At 40.3% G+C, this 27,505-nt stretch overlaps 1 protein-coding gene across 3 annotated transcripts in view; it reads left to right on the plus strand.

Annotated features, from left to right (window-relative positions):
* Positions 1–27,494, plus strand: part of adipor2 (adiponectin receptor 2) — a 47,874-nt gene extending 20,380 nt beyond the window's left edge. For 2 of the 3 annotated variants that reach the window (XM_034673492.1, XM_034673491.1), the window contains 8 exons: positions 462–531; positions 1,783–2,055; positions 14,906–15,088; positions 17,091–17,262; positions 17,996–18,182; positions 18,332–18,519; positions 20,245–20,438; positions 20,991–23,114. In XM_034673492.1, the coding sequence (XP_034529383.1) occupies positions 1,969–2,055; positions 14,906–15,088; positions 17,091–17,262; positions 17,996–18,182; positions 18,332–18,519; positions 20,245–20,438; positions 20,991–21,119 (1,140 nt within the window). In that variant the 5' untranslated portion in view covers positions 462–531; positions 1,783–1,968 and the 3' untranslated portion in view covers positions 21,120–23,114. Of the gene's footprint in view, positions 1–461; positions 532–1,782; positions 2,056–14,905; positions 15,089–17,090; positions 17,263–17,995; positions 18,183–18,331; positions 18,520–20,244; positions 20,439–20,990; positions 23,115–26,415; positions 26,584–27,232 lie in introns of those variants that run through there. The other variant, XR_004629309.1, reaches the window with a different exon arrangement.
* The last annotated feature ends 11 nt before the right edge of the window (positions 27,495–27,505 follow it).

The following is a 27,505-nucleotide window of genomic DNA, read 5'->3' on the forward strand; positions in this document are numbered from 1 at the left end:
ACAAATATCATCTTTAGCTGGCATGCAGAGCTGCTGTGTATTAATGAACTGGAGAGCAGCAGTCATATATCTGCGGGGTACTTTGTCTTGTAAGGGGATTGAACTTGTGGCCTATTAACTGCAAGATAATGCCTCCAGTGTTATATATTTAGTCTGGACAGTCAGGCCCAAATGGAAGACTTCCTAATGCTTCAGCTGTGATATATATACTACTCTTAACTGCATGGGTAGAAAACCACTTCAACCTCTAATGGCTTTCTGTTGTTATGAGCCTTCCAGTGCTCTCTGGGTGTTTCTGTGATGTTTGTGTTTTGTGTTTTGTTTTGTTTTGATTGCATTTTGTAGCCTTGATTTCAAATTTGAGGATAAACAAAACTGTGGATACTAACTTCTCCCATATTTGTCTTTTTTCTCCCTCCTCTCTCCCTTCTGTCTCCCCTTCTATTTTCTGTTTCTCTTAGGTTTCGTCCCATTCAATTCCTGAAGATTTAAGACCAGTCCAAAGACATCAGCCCCCTTACTGGAGTCCAGGTTGGTCAAACATTTCATGTTGTTGTGTATTCAGCATCATTGTGTTAGAATCATAGATGCTCTAGTTGTATCCTCTACAACCTACTCTTTTGGCTCACTCCAATACAGCTGTGTATTTACAAGAACTGTACGACAATAAAGGGGTTGCACTTCTATAGTGCAATCAAGCGGCAACCTGTTTCAAAATATGAAGTCCATGCCGAAGTGTTATAAACTGCAGTTATTCGAGCATCGCTTGAGGCTGGCTGCAGAAACACTGGAAACCACATAGACACCAATTCAAAAAAGTGGATCTTTGCAGCAGAAATAAACATGTTTACAGCCTGGTTCAAAAAACGGCTTCAGCCTGAAGAGCTAATTTCTCTATTGGCACACACTGTATGGTGGGTGAATTTTTTTAGAACACAAAAGTTCAGATAACAAGTTTTGCCCATTTAAGGACATGACTGACTTGACTGACAGGCAGGAACACTGTAGCTGTTGGCTAGGAGGCTCAAAGCCCACCTCTTTACCTCACACTAGCTCAACAGCAGTTTGGTTGAGTTCAGCATTTACAATATTGCTCCAGCCGTCGATTGGCTTCAAAACAGCGTTCAGGAGCAGATGGATGATGTCACGGATACTACGTCCATTATTTATTCTTTATTTATTATTTAACCAGGAAAGAGACTAATTGAGATTCAAAACCTCTTTTTCAAGAGTGACCTGGCCAAGACGGCAGCACAAAATAGGTTACAATACACAAGCACACAAAACAACACAAATAGAATACGGTCACAGTTTCACATGGTTACATGATTACACACTGCAATCACAGGATCCAATGGAGCTTGTTTCTCTGTCTTTTATGAGTGACTTGAATTCCCCCAGAGTTACAAGATGTGTCAGTTTCAAGTCCTTCTGCACATCATTCCAGGTAAACGGGGCTGAAAATTTAAAAGCCTTTTTGCCCAGTTCAGTTCTGACTCTCGGGACCTGCAACTGTATGATGTCCTGAGAGCGCAGGCCATATCGGCTGAGGTTTCTACACGTGTACACACAAATAAGTAGGGAGAAGTCCGAGAACACTTTATACAGTCTATGGTTGCAATGTACTGTTAGCAAAGGGATACAGAGCAAATATGTCAGACAAAAGAAGTGAGGGAAGCTGTTAAAACACAAAGAAGACGGTCCAAAAAGCATAAAATCAGAGTGAAAAACATACCATAACCCTACTGAAATGTATGAATCTGTTCTCAACTCTCTCCACAGTTTAACCAGGTTTGGTCTCCATCTTCAATCCACTTCCTCCTCTAAGTCTTCTGCCTGCAGACGTCGGTCCAGCGCACCAAGCTGGACGGAGGAGAGACGAGCACGGCCGAGGGCCCGGCCTTCGTGCTGAGACACAGAACTTCCAACCTCATCGAACACACCACAGATGGCGCGCCTACAGATCCCATGAGTCCCCGGGAGAAAGACGACACGCCCACCTCAGGTTCTTCAACTAGTCACCTCAGCAGCTCAGAGTGCCCGTCACACAATGGAGTGAGTGTCTTACGCACACGTACACACGTACACACTTGCACTCACGCACACCCATGTATGCTGTCATCTGTTTGGTTCAGAGTCGTGTGGCGTGGTTGGGGTGGACTCTGTGAAACTATCCCACCAAAACACACACCCCCACATCAATAATGAATGAGGTGTTGTATATATAAACCTCTGCCCCAGTTAGTGCGTATTTAAGTATTAACACTTCATCATAATCTAAGTCAAGACATCGTTTGAGAGCTGCAGTGTCAGACATTGATTTGTTGTTTACCTCTGTACAGCAGTAGATTTAGGAAGGAAACACGCACACACACGCACACACGCACACACACACACACACACACACACACACACACACACACACACACACACACACACACACACACACACACACACACACACACACACACACACACTAATTAGAAGTGCAGTTTAATTACTCCATCACTATGAGTGTGCAGCATGTTTCAGCATCAGTTTCTCTTTGAAGACCTGATGTGTTTCCACTGATCAATAAAGTAGATTAAAGTCTAAAGTTAATTAAACATTAAAGATATCCGGACCCTGGTTTGAAAAGGAGGTACAGATTTAAACGAGTTGTTTTAGAAAAGTTTTGAGACAACAACAACAACATGAGACTTCACTTGTGTGTGTGTCATTAAAAGAATGGCTCGGTGATGTTCGGCTCTACTTTCCTTCTCTTTAATCGAGTTATCCTCAGAGCCGTGAGCACAAAACGTTGATACATTACGAGCACGGTGAAAAATACAGGTGACACACTTTTAGGGGGAGCAGCAGAGAAGATGAACTGCAAGCATGAAATAAGTGAAGTTAAAATTTTCACACAGTTTAAGAGCTGAAGTCCTAACACAGGAAATGACACGCTCAGTCCACTAACAATGTGCTGATAAAAATCAGCACAGTTCTTACTTTCAGTTGTATTCTTAGTACCTTGCTCAGGGACAAACAACACCTCCATTTATTATTATCGACACCTGCACCACCTTCAAGGCTTCTCAAACTGGATGATGAGTCACTGTGCGTTACTAATTAACGCTGCATTATTATCAGAGTTGTGTTCACTTTTAGATCCACTCCCCTGTCTGCAGCAATATGGATATTCAATGTGCTCCCCCTAAAAATAGACCTGTGATGTCTACACACAGACGTCTTCCTGGAAGGAGAGCAAACACGTTGCCAAAACTCCATGTGAAGAGCATCCCATGAAGACGACCTATCGAACTGATCAAACAACACACTTGTGTTGCCTTTTGACTGCGCGTGTGTGAACACAGACAAAGCTGTTCTTGTGTTGTTCAGAGTAAAAGGCAATCAGCACAGAGCCGTTTATCTGAAACACAATAGTGCTTGTGTATTGTTCTGGCCTGTGTGAGCCTTTTTACCTGCTGTAACACAACACTGATACCTGAGAGGCAGCCTTGGGGCCCCTGCCCCAGTCAGAGAGGCCAGGCTGTCCTAACACCCTGCCTGGACCCCTCTGAATGTTTCAGCATTATGGTGAGGTGTTAGCGTGTGTCTCAGAATGTTTCTGTGAGCGTGCGGCTTAGCCTCGGGGTTGATATCACACATCCTGTTCCTGTCAGATTGGATCATCTGTCCCGTATTCTGGCAGTTTGATGATTCTTTTTTTTGTCTATTACCTTTTAGAAGATACAGGGATGATCACATTTTTCCTTTAATATCTTTTACGTTTGTTTCTTCCAACTTTTATACATTTGGAGAGTTCATTTGCAAAACCAAATAACTCAGTTTTTACACATTTTCAAAAAACATTTTTTTTACATATATTCCTAATAAAGTTACATTTTCAAGATATCTCTGATTAGTAAAGTCATTTGGACTTAGCCAAAGCCACCCAACCTCAGTTGACTGTTCATACCAAAAGCTAGTATTAGAAAAAATGTTTTTTGAAACTTTTTTTAATTTTTCAAAAGTGAGTTAACTGTTTTTGCAAATCAACTCTTAATTTGTTCCTTGTCTCATCTCATTCCCTTGTAATCAAGTTTTCCTGATCACACCTAATAGTTGCTGAAAAATGTCCTCTTAATTTATTTTTTAGTATACCTGCATTGATTTACACATCACTCAAGTTAAAATGTGTCTTTTAGAGGAAGTTTAAATCTTGGACAAAATTTGTGCAAAATTCTGGTTGATCTGTTAGGTTTGTGCCAATGCATCTAATGCAAATTAGATTTCCATGAGAGTGAAATCCTGTTGAGAACTAAAAATAGCCCCGAACCCAAAACAGACTCTGTTTATCCCTTTCTTTAAAGGAGATCTACCAGAGAATAAATAGACTGTGCTGAGTTCTTCACATTTTACCAAGACAAATACATTTCACTGTAAACATCCACCTTATACCCTTACACCAGATCGATACTGTGTAAACAGAGGAATAAAAAGGGAGACACTGAGCCAAAATTTCAGGCAGTGGAATTGTATCACACACATGTACTCCTCAACCACCAACAAGGGAAATGCCAATAAACAAATACCAGCGAACAATGCATGAGATTTTGTTCCTTTGAGTCCTCTGTGCATCCTCTCTTTGTGCAGCAGCCTTTTTTTTATTGCTTTCATGCATTGACGTTTGGCCTCCGGTGGATCTGCCATCCAGATTTCACTTCCTCTCATTGTACCTCTCATATGTTATTCCTGCATCATTATTATCATCACAATGCATCCAACCTTTAGACATGTTAGGGGCAAAAATCTGAACCTCTACCTCCTTCTACACCTCTGTTAAACCTCTTAATATGCTACCACACCTTAACGGCTACAGTGCAAGCTTCAGTGGAAATTGTTTAGAACAAAAGCTCTACATCATGATATAGACTTTGTCCAAAAATAAGTACATCTGCCTACTCGTAGCTTGCTTTTGTTGAACACAGACAAGTATGGAAATACAAAGTGAAGGTTTTATGTCTTTGCCAGGATCAGTTAGTTGACTGGAGCCCCTAAAAGAGCTGGGCAATATTAACAAAGATGTTATCATGACAATTATCACGATAAAAATCTAATCATTATTTCGTTTTAATTTAAAGGCAGATTTTTGCTCCTGAGTGAAAGTTGAAGATGGTTTGTTAGCTTGTATCTGAATTGAGTTCTCTGGTAAACTTCTTGGATCCATCATTTCTGACAGTGCTAACAGGAAGCCGGTCTTTTGTGTACGATGAGATTTTTGTGACATTTTAGTTTGTAGATTATTACTTTTCTCAGGTTGAGATAATTTGCTTAACCAGATTTATTTAACCACATCCTGAAATTGTATTTAATGAAGTGTATTAAGTTAATAGTTACTGCAGAGTCAGCAAAGTGTTGACAAACAACTCTGCTTTGAGCTGGTAGGTATTGAGTTTTCTTACATGTCGCTGTGGCGCATTTCAGTTGCGTTTACATTCCGCTCCAAAAGTCTTGAAGCCCGCCTACCTCTCACCCTGCAACATGATTGGCTGTTCAATGTCGTCTTCTTCTTCTGTCTAATGTTGGGTGGCAACTAGCATTTAAGACATTAACACCCCCTCTCTTTCCAGTGGTTGGGGGGTGTAATTGCAAGTTTAAATATATCACATTTTAATTGAACATTTGTTACATTTATATTTAGAAAAATTATATCACGATAATTATCGTTATTGAATTATCGCCCAGCCCTAGTCCCCAACTGTTTTTTCTAGCCAGTAAAAGTCTGATAAAGAAAAGTTCAAAAAGTCCTTCAGAGATCACATGCCCACTTGATTCTTAAAATCCTCCAGCCCTGTGATTCCCAGCCCCAGTCTGACATCCATTATCTTATCCAATGAGTCAAGAAAAATACACATTAAAGTGTCTCTTAAAAAAACCCTGATATCCCTCAATCCATGGAAACAAAATCTGTTATCTAGCTTACACAGATATTTGGTGCTCGTCTCATGGTCATGGGTTCAACAGAGAAGACAGTTTGTCTCATTGTAGCCTGAGCACAGGGTATTCTCTATTCTAAAGGTCTGCTGTGTGTGTGTGAGTGTCTGTGAGTGTCTGTGTGTGTGTGTGTGTGTATTTGGAACATACTGTCTGTTTTTGAAGGCTTTGGCGTCTTTTCCAAATTGTTATCGTCCCAAGAGAGCATTGTGCATGTGTGAGTCACATGTCGAATCTCTCCGTCTGTGCTGTGCAGGGGTTACCGTGTACAAGGGTGAGCGATGGTCCGTTAGAAGTCCACACTGTGCTCTCATTGGTCAGCAGAGTTTCAGCTGAAGTTCTATTGGCTGACAGCAGTTTCCTGGGTTCCGCCCTGCTCCGTACTGCCAGCAATGTGACTCTGTTTACATTCAGACGAAAGTTCATTGTTTTTCTTGAAGATGAGACCTTTTCCTCAAAATCCTCTAATTTGAGGAGTTTCAGGTGTGTGTGCACACACTCATTAGTCAGGTGAAAGTCATTAGCCAGGTCTACATAAAAAATGGATAATGAGTCTGAGGGGATATATGTTGTTGTGTTACTTAGACCGAGGGAGAGGTTGGTCTTCAGGGGCTTTTAAGAAGAACTGACTCATTTAATCTTCAGCACTTCAGTGTCTCGAGGGATTTCCTTCCTCCTCTCTTGTTTCAGAGTCAGTATATCACGCAGGACCGGAGGCTAAGTTTCAACATGTTTTGAAGGCTTTCTGTTATTCTGGATTTGTCTGGCTAACACACTTTTCCTGTCAAGGTTTCCTCAGTACTTCATCCATCTTTTGATTTAGCTATGGTTGTTGTGCTGCTATTCTAACAAAGCTAAATCTTTACCAACTTCATTCTTTGATTTTTGGACTGACAACCTTCAATGCTCAGTTAAATAGACCATATTTTTACATTATTCATTCTTTTCCAGACATCAAAATCAAATGTGATACCTTTTTACTCTGTCTTAATATGTGACAAAGTCCGAAATCATCAATCATCTGTCTTAAAGCTACAGTGAGAAGTTTAAAGCTACAGTGAGGAGTTTAAAGCTACATTGAGGAGTTTAAAGCTACAGTGAGAAGTTTAAAGCTACATTGAGGAGTTTAAAGCTACATTGAGGAGTTTAAAGCTACAGTGAGAAGTTTAAAGCTACAGTGAGGAGTTTAAAGCTACAGTGAGGAGTTTAAAGCTACAGTGAGGAGTTTAAAGCTACAGTGAGGAGTTTAAAGCTACAGTGAGGAGTTTAAAGCTACAGTGAGGAGTTTAAAGCTACAGTGAGGAGTTTAAAGCTACAGTGAGGAGTTTAAAGCTACAGTGAGGAGTTTAAAGCTACATTGAGGAGTTTAAAGCTACATTGAGGAGTTTAAAGCTACAGTGAGGAGTTTAAAGCTACAGTGAGGAGTTTAAAGCTACAGTGAGGAGTTTAAAGCTACAGTGAGGAGTTTAAAGCTACAGTGAGGAGTTTAAAGCTACAGTGAGGAGTTTAAAGCTACAGTGAGGAGTTTAAAGCTACAGTGAGGAGTTTAAAGCTACAGTGAGGAGTTTTTGGATGGTTTTGAAATCGACTGAAGTGAATGTTGATGCTTCTTTAGGACCTCAAAAACAGCAAACTAAACCTTTTGCGACAAGATTTAATCTTTCTCAATTTTTATATTCAAGCCTGGAACCACTGCCAGGGGTAGGTGTCAGATGAGGTGAGGAACAGAAGCCTCAAGAAACAGCCTTTGTTTTATGTGTTTCAGAGCAAATATTCACAATAAGTGTGATTCTTGACTTTTAAAAGACAGCAGAGGGAGATTTTGGATTTAAGATGCATCACTTTTGTCCACAGGGGGCGCCAGAATGGCATAATCCAAAATGTTCCTCACAGGAGCTTTAAATCGTTGCAGTTTTTATGACTGCTTTACTCCCCATAAAAACACAACCTTGTCCTTTAATCTATTTCTAGCTTGACAATGCTGAGAGAGAACTGACCTTCCTCAAGTGGAAAATAAAACAGATTGGGTTAAATGACTGTCATCTTATCATGCCCCTTACTCAGGGTGTGCCTGCATCCAACAGATAAGGCTGTTTACCTTCTTTATCAGATGCTCAGTCTAAGGCCATGAGCATTCTGCACAACATGTGCACAGCCCTGCACACACACATACCAACATACAGTATATACAGGAAAGCTGTACGTTAATTATTTAGTACATTTTTCACATAATATTGATTGAAAACAAGGCTTTTGAAAGAGCTAGCTGTAGATTGGGAATATTTGCTTTCTTCATTAATCTTTGATGATCGTTAAAGAACTTCAGTTTGACATTGTTTTTATGCAAAACGAGTTAGTTGAAAAAAAGTCAGCTCGGGCTTGAATTAATTTGCAATGGGTGAAAATAACCATTAGTTGTAGACCTAGTAGTCTGGATCCTTACTGGTGTTTAATTTTCAATACTGGATTTAAACACAGAGTGGAGCATTATAGTCATAAAAGCCATATTCACGTCTAAAGCAGAAACAAACAATGTGAATTTACTTGGTAAAATTCCTCCACACTCCCTCTGGAGCCAAATGTCTCCTTTGATAAGCGACTAAATAAATATCCCAGAGTGGAAACTATTCCCTCAGGCAGTTCCCAGGAACACTCTTCCAAGAAAATTCCAAACAGACCCCCGCTGAAGTATGACAACATCTGATCTGACGGAAACACGGAAATGCACGTGGCTGCTGCTGTGTGTCAGACGAGAGCAACCCGGGCTACGCTGACCTCCAGACTGTTTTAGTCATACATGATGAGCTGTTATACTCAGAGCTCTTAGAGCCGAGGATGGACACTTCCCAGAGGAATGGGATCATATCCTTACACACGCATACACACACTTTCACACTGAGCGAAATCTGACTCCATAACCTCTGCCATAAAGACTTGTTGGGGGCTGGACTGCTGAGGTTGAGTCACGTGTGGCAGACAGGCGGCTTTGGTCCAAGAAGTGTGTGTGTGTGTGTGTGTGTGTGTGTGTGTGTGTGTGTGTGTGTGTGTGTGTGTGTGTGTGTGTGTGTGTGTGTGTGTGTGTGTGTGTGTGTGTGTGTGTGTGTGTGTGTGTGTGTGTTCCTTAGTGTGTAAGGGATAGCCCATGTTTCCAAGAAGCAACTACACTCCTTATTAGATAAGATTTCAGCAACTTCAGCAGAACAGCCAACCTGCTCTGCATCACCTGCTGCTGAACCTTAACACTGTAGCTTTCAGTTTGTGGATTGAGTTAAATGCAGCCGAACAGATGTTTCACAGGAGAAGAGCAGTTTCTTTTCTGTCTCTCAAGTTGCCAGCTGGTTGTTTTCAGACTTATTTCCCTCCAAACACCCACAGCTTCCTCTTTACAGCTAAACCCTCTGTGTTTCATGTGGTACAAAGGCAGTAAGATGCCAACTCGGAGACTCTCTACCACTCATATTAAGCACAAATATTTGTAAGATGAAAGCAGGAAATAACTGTGTGGCAGAATTTTACCAAGTCTTTTTCAGGGGTTTTAATAGCGTCGTGTCTGTGGTCCTATAGAAATCATAGTTTTCTAAATTGCCTGCCTTTCATGATCTAAAGTCAACTTTCATCTTTAAAGCAGTGCAATTTCAACCGATGTAAAAGTTAATATTTCTTGTCCTAAAGAGACAAATTTTCTTGTACTAGAGAGAACACTTGCGTATGAAATAAAACACTTAACAGCTGCCAAATGAGCTGTTCATAATCATAAAAAAAATGTGTTACGTGATGTTGCTTGAGTCAGTGTTACTTTGGGGGGATGTGGCAGTGCATTTTTAAATAACCTAATGTATTGCTCAATTTTCTTAACACATACTGTATATCACAACACAACAATAGTTCTCTAATATTTTTATTTATATAAAAGCAATAGAGAATAATATGAAAAAACACAAGCACACAAGAAGGCTGCATGAAATATGACAATCCGCCTTAGGTGATGTCACTTTAGTCAACATTTGTTTGCTGGTCTGATGTAAAGAAAAAAAAAAGAAATGAGTCGTCCTGTCTGAGTTGGTTTCTGTTCTCTGCTATAAGCTAGTTTCTTGAGGCAGCATCCTCACGAGCACTTTAAGGCACACTCAAATCTCTGACTCAATTGGCGCTTGAGATGCATTGTGGGAAGCGTAGGCATTTGGCGTTGATAGGTCAGAAGAATGCTAATTAAAGTAGCAGTAAGCAACATGAAAACATTGCCTCTCCCTCTGCTACTTTGTACCACTTCACTTAGCCCCTCCCACAATATGACTCCCTCAAACATGCATGCCAAGTGTTGTTCTGCAAACTGTCTGTTCCCCTCAGCTAGCTGCGTCAGCCGATCGATATACATATAGGAGAGTCTTGTAGAAGCTGTATAATGCATGTTTGTATAGAGTCTGTGATTGGCTAGTTATGTATAAGCCAATCCTGATTGGTTGTTTGATTCATAGTGGACCAGTTTCTTAAAATGAAAAATACTAAGGGGCGAGTTCTCAGATCCGCCGCAGATCAGACACCTATTTATTTAAAGCTGCTGTTGTAAGGAATACTGTAAAAAAACGTTACTTTTTTCTGCTGGGTTTGGAGAAAAGGTCATAATACCCATCAGTACTCATCTATAAGTGAAGTAATTTGAGATTATGGTGAAATGTTATTATTCCCTTTGTTCCCGTTATCACGGACCAATCGGAAGTACTTCCCAACCCTCTGTCCTGATTGGTCGTGTGGCGGCCCAACAACGTCGCCCTGATTGGCTGGGAAGCCACTACTTCCTCATAGAATGTGCACAACAATCTTTTGTGGGCAGGGTTACGACAGCAGAGAGGGGAGGGGTAGTGTTGACATTGGAAATCTCTCTCCGAACTGGTGTTCATATCACGACTACTAACAGCAGCTTTAAGGGAACATTCAAATTTAGTATTTTTAGTGACGTGCAATGTTTAAATGCGTGAATTTAACCCAAATTACGATAAGTTAATGTTGCCTAAACAGTAATTTTAAAACAGAACAGCTTTGGCTTGCCTGTGTTGATGAATGTACCTGATGGTAACTGTTATTTCATAAGCTAAAGACAATTACTGCATGATTGACACATGTAACAAAATTATTGTGTCAATGACAACAGTGCTGGTGAGGTGAATTATCAGATCTCATAAGATTTGCTTGCTTTTCTTGTTTTATGACAAGTTTTTTATTATTTTTCACATTTTTACAACATCCTAACACAATAACTGACAGAACACATTATCCACACCGGATAACCAACAATGACAATAAAGAAACTGATCTGACAAAGACAAATCCATCACAAGAATACAATTACAAATAGACAAGTGAATATGTATAAATAAAAATAATAACATTAATAGAATATATAAATAAAAATAATATCAAAATATAACTTCAGGAAAGGTACACTGACTTTAGCATCAAATATGTTAGTATTTACAGACTCAATACTTCATTAGGGAAAGGTTGTGTCATGTCATACCGTCACTGTTTGTAAGATCTAGTCCCAGAAATGAGGGCGATGTGACTCCTCTTACAAGAACACACCATCGTGTTTTCTGACTCAATAGCACACAACAATGTGAGTGTGTTGTGGTTCAGTAGAAAAAGGTGTTTCCCATCAAAAAGGAAGCCGATCATAAATCATGTAAATGTACAAGGTTGTAGTTTAAACACCTCCCATATATCTCCACCTCTCATCCTGCTTATGTTCCTTTTTCATGCTGAATGTGTTAGCTCGAGCAGAGTGTGTGTGACCCACTGTCCTTAATGTGTTTGCTGTAACAGGGTGCTAGATTACTGCATGTCATGTGTGAAATAGATGAGGGTGCATTTTAGCCCACTTCCATGCATGCAGGTATGACTGCGCTGCGTTTGTCTTTGTTGTGAGTGTACACTTAGAGGACACCCTATTTACCCCCCAACCAACACACATTTACACATACATGCACTCACACACACAAAGGGTTATTCACACCCTTCAAGAATAACCTCACAATCCACACAGCGTGGCCGGCTGCAGCTGGATCCAAGCTTTCACCTACATTATATGCATGCATGGCCACACATGAGAGGGCCTATTACAGACACACACACACACATATAGGGACCGCAGCGCACACGTGACTACTTGGCAGTCACCCACATACCCTCTGTTCACATAGTACACTCCATCACTGACGCTACAACTCACACACACACTATCACACATGCACAATAATCGATGCCAGGTGTCGCCTTTATCTGGACTCTGAAAGTGTAGATTTATGAGAAGATAGTAACACAGATGTGATCGAAGCTGTGTCTGTCACTCCACGTGGCAGCCGACTGAGATTTCTCATGCTGTCTACACACTTGTAATCAGACACACACATGCTCACAGATATGAGATGAACTAACTGAGGCTGAGTGTGTCAACATGTCCTCACATTCTGACTGTGTGAAATATGCAAATACGTCCACATATCAAACATTAAACTCACCAGCAAAACCCATGCATGCAGTTGGAGTGTGTTTTGCTGTTGGGTATTTAAAAAATGGGTTAGTCATGCATTATATATATACAACAAGACTTCTCTTTCTCTCTTTTTTTCTGCAGCTCTTTGTCTGTCTCGCTGCTTTCTTTGAATTTACACACTTGTCTCTTTTGTCCCTCCTCACCCTCCTCCTCCTTTTAAAACAAAAACCTCTTTTCTGATCACTTCCTCTCAGCAGAGTGTGGCGTACATGCAGTGAAGGTTGCATTAAAATGTTGTTGTCATGTGTTTTTGTTGTTTACTCCAGAACAGTATCATTTTGTCTACCTGACTACACGCGCAACAATCGATTCTGCTTGAGTGCATCAGTGTGCGTTCATCTGCTTGTGTGTGGCGGTTTGTTTTTGTGTTGCTCGTGATGACTGATGTGTATTTATCACAGAGCACTAGTCATATTAACTCTGCTCCCAGCTCCCCAGCTGTGACAGCCATTGTGTTAGATTGAATTCGCACAGTTTGCACGATCTTCCATTTATAAACCAAAGATTTGACAGACTGTGTCGACATCTGTTCAATCAAATATTAGCTCCTTCTTCCTAAATTACTCTCTTTGTTGGAGTTTTTCCTCATTGGAATGATAATGACCTGATCTTAGCTGAATGGAAGCGGACAAGAAACCTAAATTTATATCATTCAGAGTTAATGAACTTCTCTGAGTGTGCAGTTAGAGCGCTCTCTGTTCCACTTCTCTCTTTAAGTGTGTACGAGATGACACTAAAGGGGACAGATGATAACGGTGACAGGACCTTCATATTAGCTTTGTATTTAGAAGGAAAGTAAGTAAAAATGCAGTTATATGCAACAATTTTAAACAAACTTCTGTCACATGCGATAACTAATTATTCACATAAATTGTTGGTTTTGTCCCAAATCTCATCAAACTAAAATGCTTTACTATTACACACTTAATTTGCATTAACTGTTATAAAATCCCAATAAGCTTAAACATGTACGTCCTTAGTAAAAGCACAGTGGCTTGCTACTCTTGCAAACTCAGTGAGAACCAATCTCATCAAAAGAATAAATTATTTGCATGCAATAAGTTATATTTGGCGGGGCGCTGTTGGCCTAGCGGTCTAAGCGCCCCACGTATAGAGGCTATAGTCCTCAATGCGGAGGCCGCCGGTTCGACTCCTGGCCAGTCGACCATCCGCTGCATGTCTTCCCCCAATCTGTACTCCCCACACAGTCTATCTTCAGCTGTCCTATCAATAAAGGCAAAAAAGACCCAAAAATATAACTTTAAAAAAAGATACATTTTGCGGTATGGTTCTGTTCTGGGAGCTCCCTGCCCTTTCATGTGCCTTCTTGGAAGGGCAAAGCCTAAGGTGGGCAGAGCACACCTCAGACTTTGCCAAGGCAGGGAGAGCAGCAGCAAATACCCCGAGGGGTGCAGAACAGAGCGGGCATCAGTAACAATACGACACTGGTAAGATCAGACAAAATAAAAGGAGCTACTGGGGGCAGGCTAAAGCAGTTTAAATAGAGGAAATAAGTGTAAGACGTGGCAAATCCAAACTATAATGTTTCTGCACGAGGAGGCAGGGTTGCAGGAGGCCACATCAGGGGGATACAAGTTAATGTAGAGGTCTACAAGAGTCGAAGGAGCCTGGGATCCACTCCTTTGAGACATGTTCTGCTCGCTGTCTTAAATAGTTCTAATCTTGAAAGATGGAGAACCTAGCAGGCATGTCAGTTCACAAATAATTGAACACCTTGCAGCACACTTGTGTCTCTCGGTGTCTGTCTCGGTGACGGTGTCTTTGCTGTGGTCCATAAACACAATGTGACATGATGATGAACTCATCCAGCTTGTTGCTCTTGGCCGACTTATAGAACAGCAGCTGAAAGACCTCCCTTTGAACAACACATAGGAACACAGACTCTTTACAGTCACACAGTGCATTGAGGTGATGGCTGAAAAAACATAGATTTAAAAGACTCTACAACAACATGTTCCTAAGTGTGAGTTATCTCCTAGTCACACTGATGAACCTGTGTTTGTGGGGAACATCGCTGGTCAGGTGCAGGTGATGCAAAGTGATCAATGATGAACCCGAAAGGAACTTGTCTTGTCATGTTGAATTTCATTTGCATGTGAGAGCAGGATTATGCGTGCTGGGATCAATGGAGCCACGCACATTTCTCAAGTGTGCATCATGAGGTTGGCTCAAACTAAAGGTCATCCTCCCCGTCTTTAACCCAGCGCTCACTCATCTAATCAAGATGAAATGCCCAAGAAATTAAAATCCTGAGATGTTTTAGTTTTAAAAAATCTGTGCATAAGACACCTTGGTGTCCTGCTCCTTTAAAACTGCTCTGTTCTAACATTGTGTCTGTTTTGTGTTTCTCTTCAGAGAGTCCCAGAGTGTGAAGAGGACAGAAGAAAAAATGAAGAGGACAACAGAGGAGGAGAGGAGAAGGAGGAGGAGGAGGAAGAGGAGGAGGAGGAGAGGGGCAGCGATGAAGGTTTCATGGGGATGACACCGCTTCTGCAGGCTCACCACGCCATGGAGAGGATGGAGGAGTTTGTACACAAGGTAACACACCCACACACACACATGCACACACTGTAGCTGCTTCGTAAGGTTATTATGAATGGGTTGCACTTTTATATCCCCTTTTTATAACATATATTTCCCCCTAATCCACACACACCTTAATTCCCACCACCCACTAAATCTGTTTATCTTCCCTTGAGCTATGTTTGTTTTACAGTGGTGGTTTTTACAACAACAACACTCTGTAAAAGCACATAGTAAAAGAAAGCTATAAAAGCACAATGAAAACAGCTCTGTATACTGAACACATTTTATACACTCTGGTTTGTTTTGACTTTATTTTAACTTTACTTTATTAAGAAACGGTTTCATTAATGTGAGCACAAGCCAAACCTGAACATATCCAAATGTAGTGCAGTCTCTGTACTCGTAAAACACATGTTTTACAGTGTAGTTTGAGAGTAGAAGATCGGTTGATAAACAGCACATCATTGCTTTCTTTCTCTGCCTTGTACTTTGCCAGGCGCTCTCAGGTTAAAGGTCAACTATGTGACATTTTCAATTTACATTTCAGATAAAAATAAACAAGTTGGCTGACATAGGGAGTTGTGTGGTGTCTATTTGTAAGATGACATTGCAGCTTGGACTCTCAGAGGTCATTACACAAGCTTGGACTTATCTCCACATTAACACACACACACTAACACATGCTGAGAGTTTGTGGGAACTGCAGCCAGCAGGTAGTAAATTAAGGGAATGAATCACTGGAGAGAAACTCTCTCTCTCTCTGTCCTCTCCATCGGGCATGTTTACCATATCAGGCTTCAGTGTGTTTATTTACATCACTTGGCCGAGATACAGTTCATTTGACACTGATACCCACACTACATGCACTCATGATCAGGTACAGTAGGCCGCTCGTACAAACAGACGTGGTTCAGGGACGTTCAGTTAACAACCAGCTGCTTTTTATAAACAACATTTAAATTACTGTAAAGTCTGGTGTATAAGAGACACTTACAAGTTTTTTTATCATCTAGAATGTGAGCTGCATCTGTTATACCACTGGACCAATATATCAGTATAGAATGTAGTGAGAGGTGTTATATGGTGTTTCACAATTTTACCCAGAAAATGTTGCTCAAAGAAGCATAGCAATGCAGATCAGTGCAGCAACAGCACAATTTTAAGTTGTGTTTTTTGGGCTTTTACACCTTTATTTTTTATTTTTTCCAAGTTAAACTTTATTCCGTCCAGACAGATATCTCAACACTTTTACTCTTAGACACAATCATACAATGACTAGATCAAGTCAGGAACTCCTTTTGAGACCAAAGATCATACACTTTGTTATGGCAGCAGAGATTCATAAGCCCCACTGATCCACCCACTGCACCACCAGATCCAAGGCCTTCAGAGTTTGCAGGAGCAAATGCTGAGTATATTTCCTCTTCCAGGGGGCGCCATCATCAGCAAACTGCGATTTACCAGAACCATAATGACTCTTAAAAACATCATTCATCATTACATTAAAGGATATAACTAATTACTGAGTCCTGGAGTGATCAGTTTTCAATGTGGACAGTTTCTGAAACTTTCTAGATGTCATGAATTGTATTCATAAAGCCGGATCAGTATTTAGCTATATTTGTGTGATAAACATTTCCTTTTAGAGTTTTGAAACCTGTGATTAAAAGACCATACTAGACACAATAGTCCATTAGAGTAAACAAAAATATATCAGTTCCTCTTTTTAACATCACTGAAGCTCTGCTCTTTAAGGTGGATGGTGGGTACACCTTTACACCACAGAGGAGAGGAAAGTGGATAGTGTAGGAAACTGGGAGAGAGCACTAGGAGCAATGAAATGGTCATATATGCCAATGAGTTTTTACTCCAAATGTTACGGTAGATTAAGAGTCTGTTTTTTATGAACTTATAGTTGCCTTCAGTATTTTTCTACAAACTTAAATACAATGATAGTGTATTTAATTTGATAATAATATTTATTTCTTGGTTCTTTCTTTTCTTAACCAATCAGGTGTGGGAGGGCAGGTGGCGAGTCATACCTCACGACGTCCTCCCAGATTGGCTGAAGGACAACGACTTCCTGCTTCATGGCCACAGGCCGCCTATGCCTTCTTTCCGAGCCTGCTTCAAGAGCATCTTCAGAATCCACACAGAGACGGGAAATATCTGGACACACCTGCTAGGTAGCGCACACACTCTGACCCTGATCTCTAAAACTGTACACTGGTAACTCAAACAAGAGACACAACAAAGTGAAGCTTTTTGCTGGGAAATACTTGACGGATTTTGTTTATGTGATCTGTTTCTTCACTTGTTCTTTTTTTATCCACAAGTTAATCTTCATGAAACAGTTAGATAACAAAACCCTTACGTGATTTTTCCAAATATAAAGTCTAAAAACCTCCCTCCTTGACCTTAATATGCACCGTGTAAGAAAACAAAGTCTCAAATCCATCAAATTCCAGGTCATTCCTATTACTGTTCCTTGTTTGGACTGAGCGTTTAAATCAGAACGAGTTGGATTTGTTTCTAAGTCTGTTTTTATAAAGCTGATTGTTGTTGTCTCTTGTTTTTGTTCTGTAACTTCTTAAGAACCTGTTTTCGAGGCCAGTGTTTGCTGAATTGAAAACAGCTGTGTGTGTTTCTGCTGCCACCTTGTGGTGAAACAGCGATACTACATCTGAATTCTGCAAGATTTCATCACATGTGCACAACATTGATTCTATTCATCCTGCTTTGTCTGATGGGTTTGAAGAGGAGAAATGTTAAAGTTAATATTAAACTTCTGAACTCCTGCATTCAGAATAAGCTCAAGGAGATGCCTCAACTGATTACCTCACTGGGGTGCAGCGTCTGTGATTTATCTTGATTGAAATTCCATCCTCCCCCCCTCTCTCTCTATCTATCTCTTTGCAGGCTGTTTGTTTTTCCTCTGTCTGGGTCTCATGTACATGTTCAGGCCCAACATGTCATTCGTGGCTCCAGTCCAGGAGAAGGTGGTGATCGGGATGTTTTTCCTGGGAGCCATCCTCTGCCTCTCCTTCTCCTGGCTCTTCCACACAGTCTACTGTCACTCTGAAGGCGTCTCCAGAGTCTTCTCCAAGTATGATACACACACACACACACAAGCGCACACACACACACACGCACATGTGCACGCACGCACACACGCACACACACACTGAATTATCTGTTTATGATTCTGTGGATATCCTTAAAGCTAATAAAAGCTCTGTGTTCCCTTCTGCTCAGGTTGGACTACAGTGGAATTGCCTTCCTGATCATGGGCTCCTTTGTCCCCTGGTTGTACTACTCCTTCTACTGCTCCCCTCAGCCCCGCTTCATCTACCTGATAGTGGTGTGTGTTCTAGGATTGGCTGCTATCACTGTTTCCCAGTGTGACTTCTTCGCCACGCCCCAGTACAGAGGAGTGAGAGCAGGTAGAGTGCCGTACATACATATTTCAACATCTTTTGAATTCTACAAAGCTGCTTAAGCCTAGAAATTAATCAAATGATGATGTATGATTTGAACAGGTTCATTCAGTGATGACCGTACAAATAATTAGCACCTTAAAGCTGCTGTGAGGAACTTTGGTTTTGTGTCGATTCTGGCGCCCCCTTGTGGACAAAGTGATACCTCTTATCTCTTGTCCTATACATGCAAAAGCAGTGTTTTCAACAAAAACCTCATCCTGTTGTCTTTAGATAGTCAACTTTATCAGGCAATGTTATTAGTTTCCATGAAAACAGTCAAATTAAGGCTGTTCCTGAAGCGAGATGTCCATCCTCTGGTCTGACACCTACCCCCTCAGAGCTGTTCAGGCATTAAAAATGACAACAGAGAAGGTGTTAGTGTTGCTGCTGATGGTCTTGTTTGCTATTGAAGGTCATAAAAAGGCATCAGTATCATTTTCAGTCTGTTTCTCAGTCAGTTCAAAACTCCTCTCAGGGCCTTTAAGCTTCTTCTTTGGTTTTCAACCCTTAAAGGGTTCAGTTTAGATTCAGTCTCACTGCTGTCATTTGAATTTGTTTGATTGCCATTGTTGGTCAATGTAGAACCTGACTGACAGGCGTTCTGAGAGAAGTACTCGCACCTATTTTGAAGATGAAGAATTCAGTTACAAAGAAGAAATAGACACTTTCTGTGTGGACATTTCACTGATTTTGCATTGATATGGGTCATTGACAAATAAGCCTCAAAAAAAGTTGTTGCAGAATGGTTGCAATGCATATTTTTGCATCTGGAACAACGTGTTCTAACAAGGCTTGTAGGTTAAATGCCTTTTTTAAGTTTTAAATATTTCTTTTACCCTTTTGTTAACTTGAACACCAAAATGTCAGGTGGTGCAACCAGACAATTGTCTAAATATATGTACTTTCCTATTATTTATTCTAAGTGAATCTTTTAGTAAGTATCCCTTTAGAGTGTCTACAGTGCTTTACACATTTTTAGTTTGTGAGTGTATTTTTCATTTACAATATATTAATATTATTGCAGTCTATTGGCCAGGTATTCAGCATCTTTAACCTCTGATTTTACATTTTACAAGACAGAAAAGTAATGATAAAAATACACAAATAAATGCACTCAGTACAGATGTTAATATCAATATAACCAACAACCATTTGTTCGATTTTACCTTTTTTTTACTGCTTTAACATGGGTATTTTACATGGTCGCATCACCTGACATTTTGCAGTTGTGCAAAGGTACTTAGAAGGCTTTTTCTAAATTGATATTTAACACAAATAAATACTTTCAACCATTTTTTGTCTAGACAGCCATCAGCAAAGCTTAATTTCTCTGCCACAAGTAATGCAGGCAGTGTGTAGAGTCATAGTAAACTTTGGAGTTACAAAATGTGTAAAAAGGAATTATTTCCTACACTATATGTGCTTTACAAAAGTTTCCCATCAGTTCATATCAAAAATAAAAATGCAGATACTGGTAATAGGCCCATATATGCCCCTTAAGGCTGGCCTGCAGATATAACAATCAGGCTCTCCTGAAAACTTCTCAAAACTAACATACCAGAGCATCAAGCAAGCTTTTAGAAAGCTGGAAGCTAGAGACCAAGTCAGGACTAAAAGAGAGGATATATTAAACCTAGATTTAAAGAGTCTCACCTGGTACTCACAGCCTCTCTCCCTCTCTGTCCGTAGGAGTATTTGTGGGTCTGGGTCTAAGCGGCGTCGTTCCCACCCTGCACTTTGTCATCAGTGAGGGTCTGATCAAAGCCACCACCATTGGTCAGATGGGCTGGCTGCTCCTCATGGCAACACTCTACATCACAGGAGCCTGTTTGTACGCTGCTCGCATCCCTGAGAGGTTCTTCCCCGGCAAATGTGACATCTGGGTAAGTGACTCACAAACGCACACGTTCTGTTGGAACATGCCCTGAAAAAATATTTTGGAGTTAAAGTGGTTGATTGCATGTTTAATTAGTAACACAAACGCAATGAGAAAATGTTCAGGAGCTAGGTTTTAAAAGTTCAAACACAAATGCACTGACAAATGTCATGCATGGGTTCAATTTCCATGCATGACGTACAAACATGCAGTCAAAAAATTAAAGGTACAACAAGTAAAAACAACAACATATACAACAAGTATAAACACAAACACTGTCAGAATATCTAGGGGTTAAATTCTGAAGTGGAACATTATTTACTTTTGATCGTTTAGTTTAAACTGCTAACACAGAGATGCACTTAAAAATAGAAAGGGGCAGAGCACACACACACACACACACACACACACAAACACACACACACACACACACACACACAAACACATGCACTGTGTTGTTACAGCTTTAAGTAGGAGCACTCTGTTCTTATTATTCTGTATTTACTTCACCCTCACTCTCTATTCACTCTACACTTTCTCTCTCCTTCTCTCTGTCCAGTTCCACTCACACCAGCTGTTCCACATCTTGGTGGTCGCGGGAGCTTTCGTTCATTTCCACGGGGTCTCCAACCTGCAGGAGTTTCGCTACACGGTGGGAGCGGGCTGCACAGAGGACGGCGCTCTCTAACAACCCTCCTCCCCACACACACACTGACATGCTGACTCACACTTAGTCACACTACGGGGAGGCACTGGTTCTGGTAATATGCACAGAAGTAGAAACACACATGCAAATAAAAACGCTCTCTCCCTAGACTCAAGGCCCAAGCGGCTTGTCTGGTGTGAGTCATTGTGTGTAATACACCGGACAGCCTGCCAGAGGGCGCCATTAATACTGACTGACAAGGGGTTTTTGTTCTCTTTCTGTCCCTCCGTCTGTCTGTCTGTCTGTCCAACCCCACCTCTTCTGTTGCTTCACTTCAAAGACAGTGCATTTTATAAACCAGTTTCTGAGACTCTGCTCTTTCCAGAGAGTATCTCCGTTTGTTTGAAAAAGGGGGTTGAGGCATTCAACGCCTCCACACAAAAATCCTGAATTTTCTTCTGTGTTGAGTTCTGATGTGTAAGAGTTTAATGGTTTGATTTGAAAAGGAAGAATGATTGTGGCTTTAAGAAAAAAACATTTTGGGGTGTTTTTTTTGCTGTTTTTTCAGGTTTAGAGCTTTCGATTATGAAAAAAAGAAATGGAGTCTTTGGATTTGTTCCATGATTGTGAAGGTAGCAGGGGGAGATTCTGGGAACCGGGGCGGTTAAGGGAGGTAATAGTCACTTTTAAAAGTAAAAAAAAAACAAAAAAACTTTTTCCATGTAAATAAGATTTCTAAATTTTGGGTTATAGATTTGTATGAAATATATATAAAAAGAACAAAAAAATATGAAATGATGGTGAGCATAAATAGATATGTTAGAAGATAAATCAGTTCAAGAGGAGGAGGGAGAGGTGTTTTATTCACACTTGCTCAAGCGGAGGTGCAGTGAAAATACTTAAAGGCTGAGGTTGGAGGAAAGTGCTTCAAACAACTTCATGTAGTCCATTTTTTTATGCAAAGATGAGAGGAGGAGAAGGAGGAAAGGGGAAAAAGGCACAACATCTGAATCTTATCCAACAAACAGCAACTTCAAGACTTACTGGTATTTGTCCTTTAAGTTACGTTTCTGACCTCGACAAACAATGAAGACTTTCCTTTACTCAGTTATTTTGAACTGATCTTAAAGAAGAACACATTTGTGCTTGAAACCAAAAGTCAAAACCATGTTTCATAAAAGAGTCATGGAGATGTGTAGCCACTTTTATTTTATAAATTGTCTAATAAATCTAAAAGAAAAAAGATCATTTCTGTGTCAACAACTCAAGTTTCTTTGACAAACCTTTAAATACAATTTTAAACACGTCAAGAAGAACTTGAAGATATTTTATAATTAAGGCCCCAGAGTCATATTTGTATGTGTCCTGTTGGTAAAACTGCTGCAGTGTTACTACAGTAAAGATGCATTTGATTGTTGTCTTCCTCCGCTGTGTCCCTTAATAAGATTCACCTCCTCAAAAACAACAACGTGTCTGTTCATGTGTCTCTTTTTGATTGGATTGCATTTTACTTTATCCACTGTTTCTTTTGGTATTATTATTATTATTATTATTATTACTACAAGCTTTAATTTCTTTTGTTTCTTTTCTATTATCTTTGATTTCTCTCAGATCATCAAAATAGCAAAAAAAAAAGTCTCCTCTCAAGATCTGATCAAGTTTAATATCGAGACTTTTTGATTATTCAAACTTTTTAAAAAATGTTTCATGGCAATACCAAAATCTCTCACCTGCAGAATGGAAACATTAAACGCAGATCTGACCATAAACTGTTTGAAATTTGGATTTGCAAGTTTCCATTCGTTGGCAGCTTTATCAGGGCTGAACGTTGTTTTTGCTTTTGGAGTGATTGGCGTCTCTTCTTTGCATCTTGGTTTTTCTTTTCTTCATTTTCTGTTTTTGTTTTATCTAATTTATTTCTCTTGGGGAGCGCATACCGTCTGTTGAAGCACATGTTCCGTTGTGATGGGAGTGTTTGATTGCAATAGACCTTTATATCTGCTGTATTGTTCTAATAAAAAAGGTTTTTGAATCTGACATTGTGTCTTATTAATGGATAATACTACCACAACACTTAAACATTACTTTAAAGTAGTGATAGACCTATATGTTTTTTTCAGGGCTGATACCGATACCGATTATTAGTAGTCAAGGAGGCCGATAACCAATATTTGGAGCCAATATTCATTTGCAGTAAAAGGAGAAATATTGTTGTCAAAATTTTGAATAATACAAACTCAAACACTTAACTTTGTCTAAATGCCTTTAAGCATATGTTTATTAAACAGCTTTTCAGATTTGCAACATGTTAAAGGTTTTTTTTTTTATCTTAGACGACAGACATCTTTGTTTTAAAATTCTAAGAAAAAGTGCAGGGAGCTCCCAGGCTCAGCAGCATGTCTTATAAAGTTAATGAAAACTTTAACATTTATAATAATAATAATAATAAATTATTGAAATTAACATTTCAGTTGAATTGACATTTTGGAAAACTTTATTTACTGTAGAAAACTTTAGAGAGCTATTTATTTGTTCATCTTCCACTTATCTTTGTTTAATGGGGGTATTTCAGTGTTTTTATAGTGGGGTTGTATGAGTTTTAAATCACTATTAATTGTAGGGGCCACAACGGATGCTGCTCCGCTCGTCCCTGTGATGAGAAACTGCAGGGAGAAATGGAACACAAGCTAGGCTACGGTTTCTGCAGATGGTGTGATTTCTGCCACGTGAGTTAGTGAATTTGGAGCCAAAACAACCCAGTTTTAAATTGATCTCTTAACGGCTGTCGGATTTTTAAAAAAGGCTGATGCGGATATGCATCAAAATGCCGAATATTGGCCCGGACGATAATCGGTCTATCCCTACTTTAAAGTAAGAGACTGATTAATCATTTGGGGTCAGAAGAATCCCTACCATCTTTGAAAAGAAAGAGTGATTTAGTAGTCTTAGGCAAGTATAAAGACTAATTGTTTTGTGTTGGTGGTGCAGCTAGATTCAAACTGCTATAAATGTGATATATTTGCTCCACAATGAATACATAGACATTTTTCAAAACAATGGAAAGAATAGATATGATTTTTAAAGGTTTTTTATAAATCCCTAAAATTGTATTGCATAATTAACATTATACATGGTTGCATATTTCAAATTTAAAAAAAGACATCCAGCATTTACAAACCATAAATACAGAGAAACATAAAAGAGTGCGTGTTCACACATGCAATTCTTCTGGATGTAGCAGATCAGGGTATAGAAAGGTTGTAAAGGCAAACAGAGTCATACTCCACACACACACACACACACACACTCACACACTTACTAACTCTTGTCTGGATTATAGGACTGATTCTTGCTCCACTTTTCCCTATCAGAGATGGTTGGGGTCAAGAAGCTGCTCAGGCTGCTCTCACATCTGTGTCCAGTAACTGTCATAATTTAGAGAGTCTCAAGACCAGCCTGAAATGGACGGATACCGGGTTTTTGCCACAGTGGCAAGAGGCAAGGGGAAAAAAAGTGCTGCTGTAGGATTTGATGTGAAGTGTACAATCAGGTTGTTCCTGACATTGCTTTTGCTGTTGAGAATTAATCACCGTTGTTATGGGTTTTGACCATAGACTGTGGAAATAATGGACGTAGTATCCGTGACGTCACCTATCTGTTTCTGAAGCGCTGTTTTGAAGCCCGTTGGCAGGTGCTGAACTCAACCTAACTGCTGTTGAGCTAGTGTGAGGTAAAGAGGCGGGCTTTAAGCCTCCTAACCGACAGCTACAGTGTTCCTGCCTGTCAGTCAAGTCAGCTGTGCCTCTCATAATGTTAAACTTGTAATCTTAATATCTTCTAAATTGCTGCGTTTTGAAAGAATTCACCCCCCCACAGTGTGTGCCGATCGGGAAATTAGCTATCCAGCCTACACTTGCTTTTTGTACCAGGCTGTAAACATGTTTATTTCTGCTGTAAAGTTCGGCTTTATTGAATTGGTGTGTATGTGGTTTCCAGTACTTCCAGAGCCAGCCACAAGCGGACACTCGACAAACTGTAGTTTTTTAACCAGAGGTTGCAGAATTTAGTCTCTAACGCAGCTTGAGAATTAGCCCAGCACTTTCACCAGGAGAGATTTGAGCAGACATATCACACACACTCCAGCCCTGTAGCCCCATAATCTATTGCTGGAGTGTGCTGGAGTGTGCTGGGTCACAAACTATTCAAAACAGCCTCTTTCATCCCGTCATGCTCTCTCAGACACAGCAGGAAAGCCACAAGAGCTCAGCTGACCTTTACAATGAGTGCAGTCTGGAGGGAGGGAGGGCAGGAAGCTGGAGCTGAGACAAAGAGAGGATTTTGGAGGGAATACTTGGAAAAATCTCTATGAACTGCTTGAGTGTGGTTTACACACACTCTCCAGTGTTTGGGTTTACACAGCTTACTCTTAAAGGTAGAGTGTAATACTGCAGATTAGATACAAACTATTTTTGTTAAGTAAATCATTTCCAGCTTTACTTCTTCTCCTGCTGCGGAACACTTGACCGTGCCACCTCGAGTGTTAAAGTAGTATTCAGATCCTGCACCTAAGTAAAAGTTCCAGTGCTATCATTCCAAAGGTTCTGCGTTAAAAGTCCCCTGCCTTTATGAACAGTAAACACTCTTTTACCCTCTAACTAGCTATACATGATGCATGATTTTATGGTAAATAATGATGCATTAATGTGCTTTATAAACAGGGTTTTACTTGTTTGCAACTAGTTGTACTACTTTACAATAAATCAGGTGGTTTAATGAAGTGGTTCCACACACACGGGTCTGTATGGTAAGAGGGAATCCAAAACCTTTAGAGCTCCCCCTGGTGACTGGCTGCAGTACAGGTCTTAAATCCCCACCTCCTTTTTTATAGCAGATGGAACATGGGTCCAACCAAAAAATTTGAATACTCATAAAAAAAAAATACCAGTCATGTTTTCTGTCATAGCAGGTTTAAGCATGCTCCCCATGTACAGAGGCTGTGGTGCAGTGGTCCCCGTTTCGACTCCTAGTTATGGCCTTTTGCTGCATGTCTTCCCTCACTCTCTACTCCCCAAATGTCCTGTCTCTCTTCAGCTGTCCCGTCTAATAAAGATACAAATGCCCCAAAGATACAACTTTAAAAAGCTAAGTACAGGTACCACAACAAACTATAAACTGTATTACCTAGGGTAACAGCACCATGTTTATAGGGTGATTAGAGTTTATGGAAATCTACAAGAGCAGCTAGCATACATATTTGATCACACGCTGTACTTCCTCTCTATTTTTCTGTGCTTTATTAAAAACACAACCTGCTCTTTGTTTTACTTTTCTACTGCAGGTTTTCCACCTCCACCCTTGCACCCACCCTAGTTCAGACTCTCCTCATACAGCGTACTCATCTCGGGCTCCCTGATGATGACCAGAGTTCAAGGTGTGGTGTCTGACTCAAGTGTTTGCAATTTGGAAACTGGCTCGGGCTACTCAAAGCCTTTTGTACATCTGCCAGGTGCTGTACTTTTTCAAATCTCTTCTATTCATTCTTTCAGTTCCTCTGAGGGCTGCTGTCGAGGACAGAGTCAGGAAAATGTGTTTGGTTTAATTTGTTCAATTTCACACTCAGAACCATGATCCTAACACACTGAAATACAGCAACATCATACAACTCTGGCTACATAGTTAGACTTATTATGAATACTGAGGCTGACTGTGGGGATATTAAAAGGGCAGGCAATGAATACAGTATAAATATATTTTAGGTCGTATTTTTGGACATAACACAGGCTTCCGTACATTTCCTGGAGACTTGCACTGGCCCTTTGCAAAACTGTCCTAACTTTTACCACTGAGCCAAAACTTCTAAGTTAGGGACAAGGCTTTTGTCTCCATTGGACAAACTGTTCAGTGGGTTTGTGTACTGAAATGTGTCCCCAGAAGAATGTTAAGTCAGACCCCACACACACTGGTGTCACATACTGTTTGCCTCAGAGCCTCTGTTGGATTTTTCACCAGCTACATTTTTATTTTGCAAGGTGACTGCAAAGTGTCCTGAAAAGTCCTCGTTAATCGGTCTGATTTATCCATTTGATATATACTGGAAGCTTCAGTCTCTGCTTTGTGACCAAGTCGCAAAACTTGTTTTTGCTTTCTGTCCCCAGAATGACATGAGGAAAATGATTTTTAGTACGCTGCTCCTGCAGCCAGGAACTTTCTGCAGGAGAGTTTGGGTTTGAGTGAGCTGGTCTCTCTAAAGGTGTTTAAAAACAGACTGAAGGCGTTGGAGGAAGATGCATTAGCTTGTAGATCCTTTGACTGATGACTTTCTGTTAAATTATCCGTCATATGCTGACATGTTAAATGATGTGTTGCATTTCTGACTTTGTTGGAACGTGCTGCTGCTGATCTTGGCCAGGACACTTATAAAAGAGATT

This window comes from Notolabrus celidotus, chromosome 21, assembly GCF_009762535.1.
Source record: "Notolabrus celidotus isolate fNotCel1 chromosome 21, fNotCel1.pri, whole genome shotgun sequence".
Classification (NCBI taxonomy): Eukaryota; Metazoa; Chordata; class Actinopteri; order Labriformes; family Labridae; genus Notolabrus; species Notolabrus celidotus.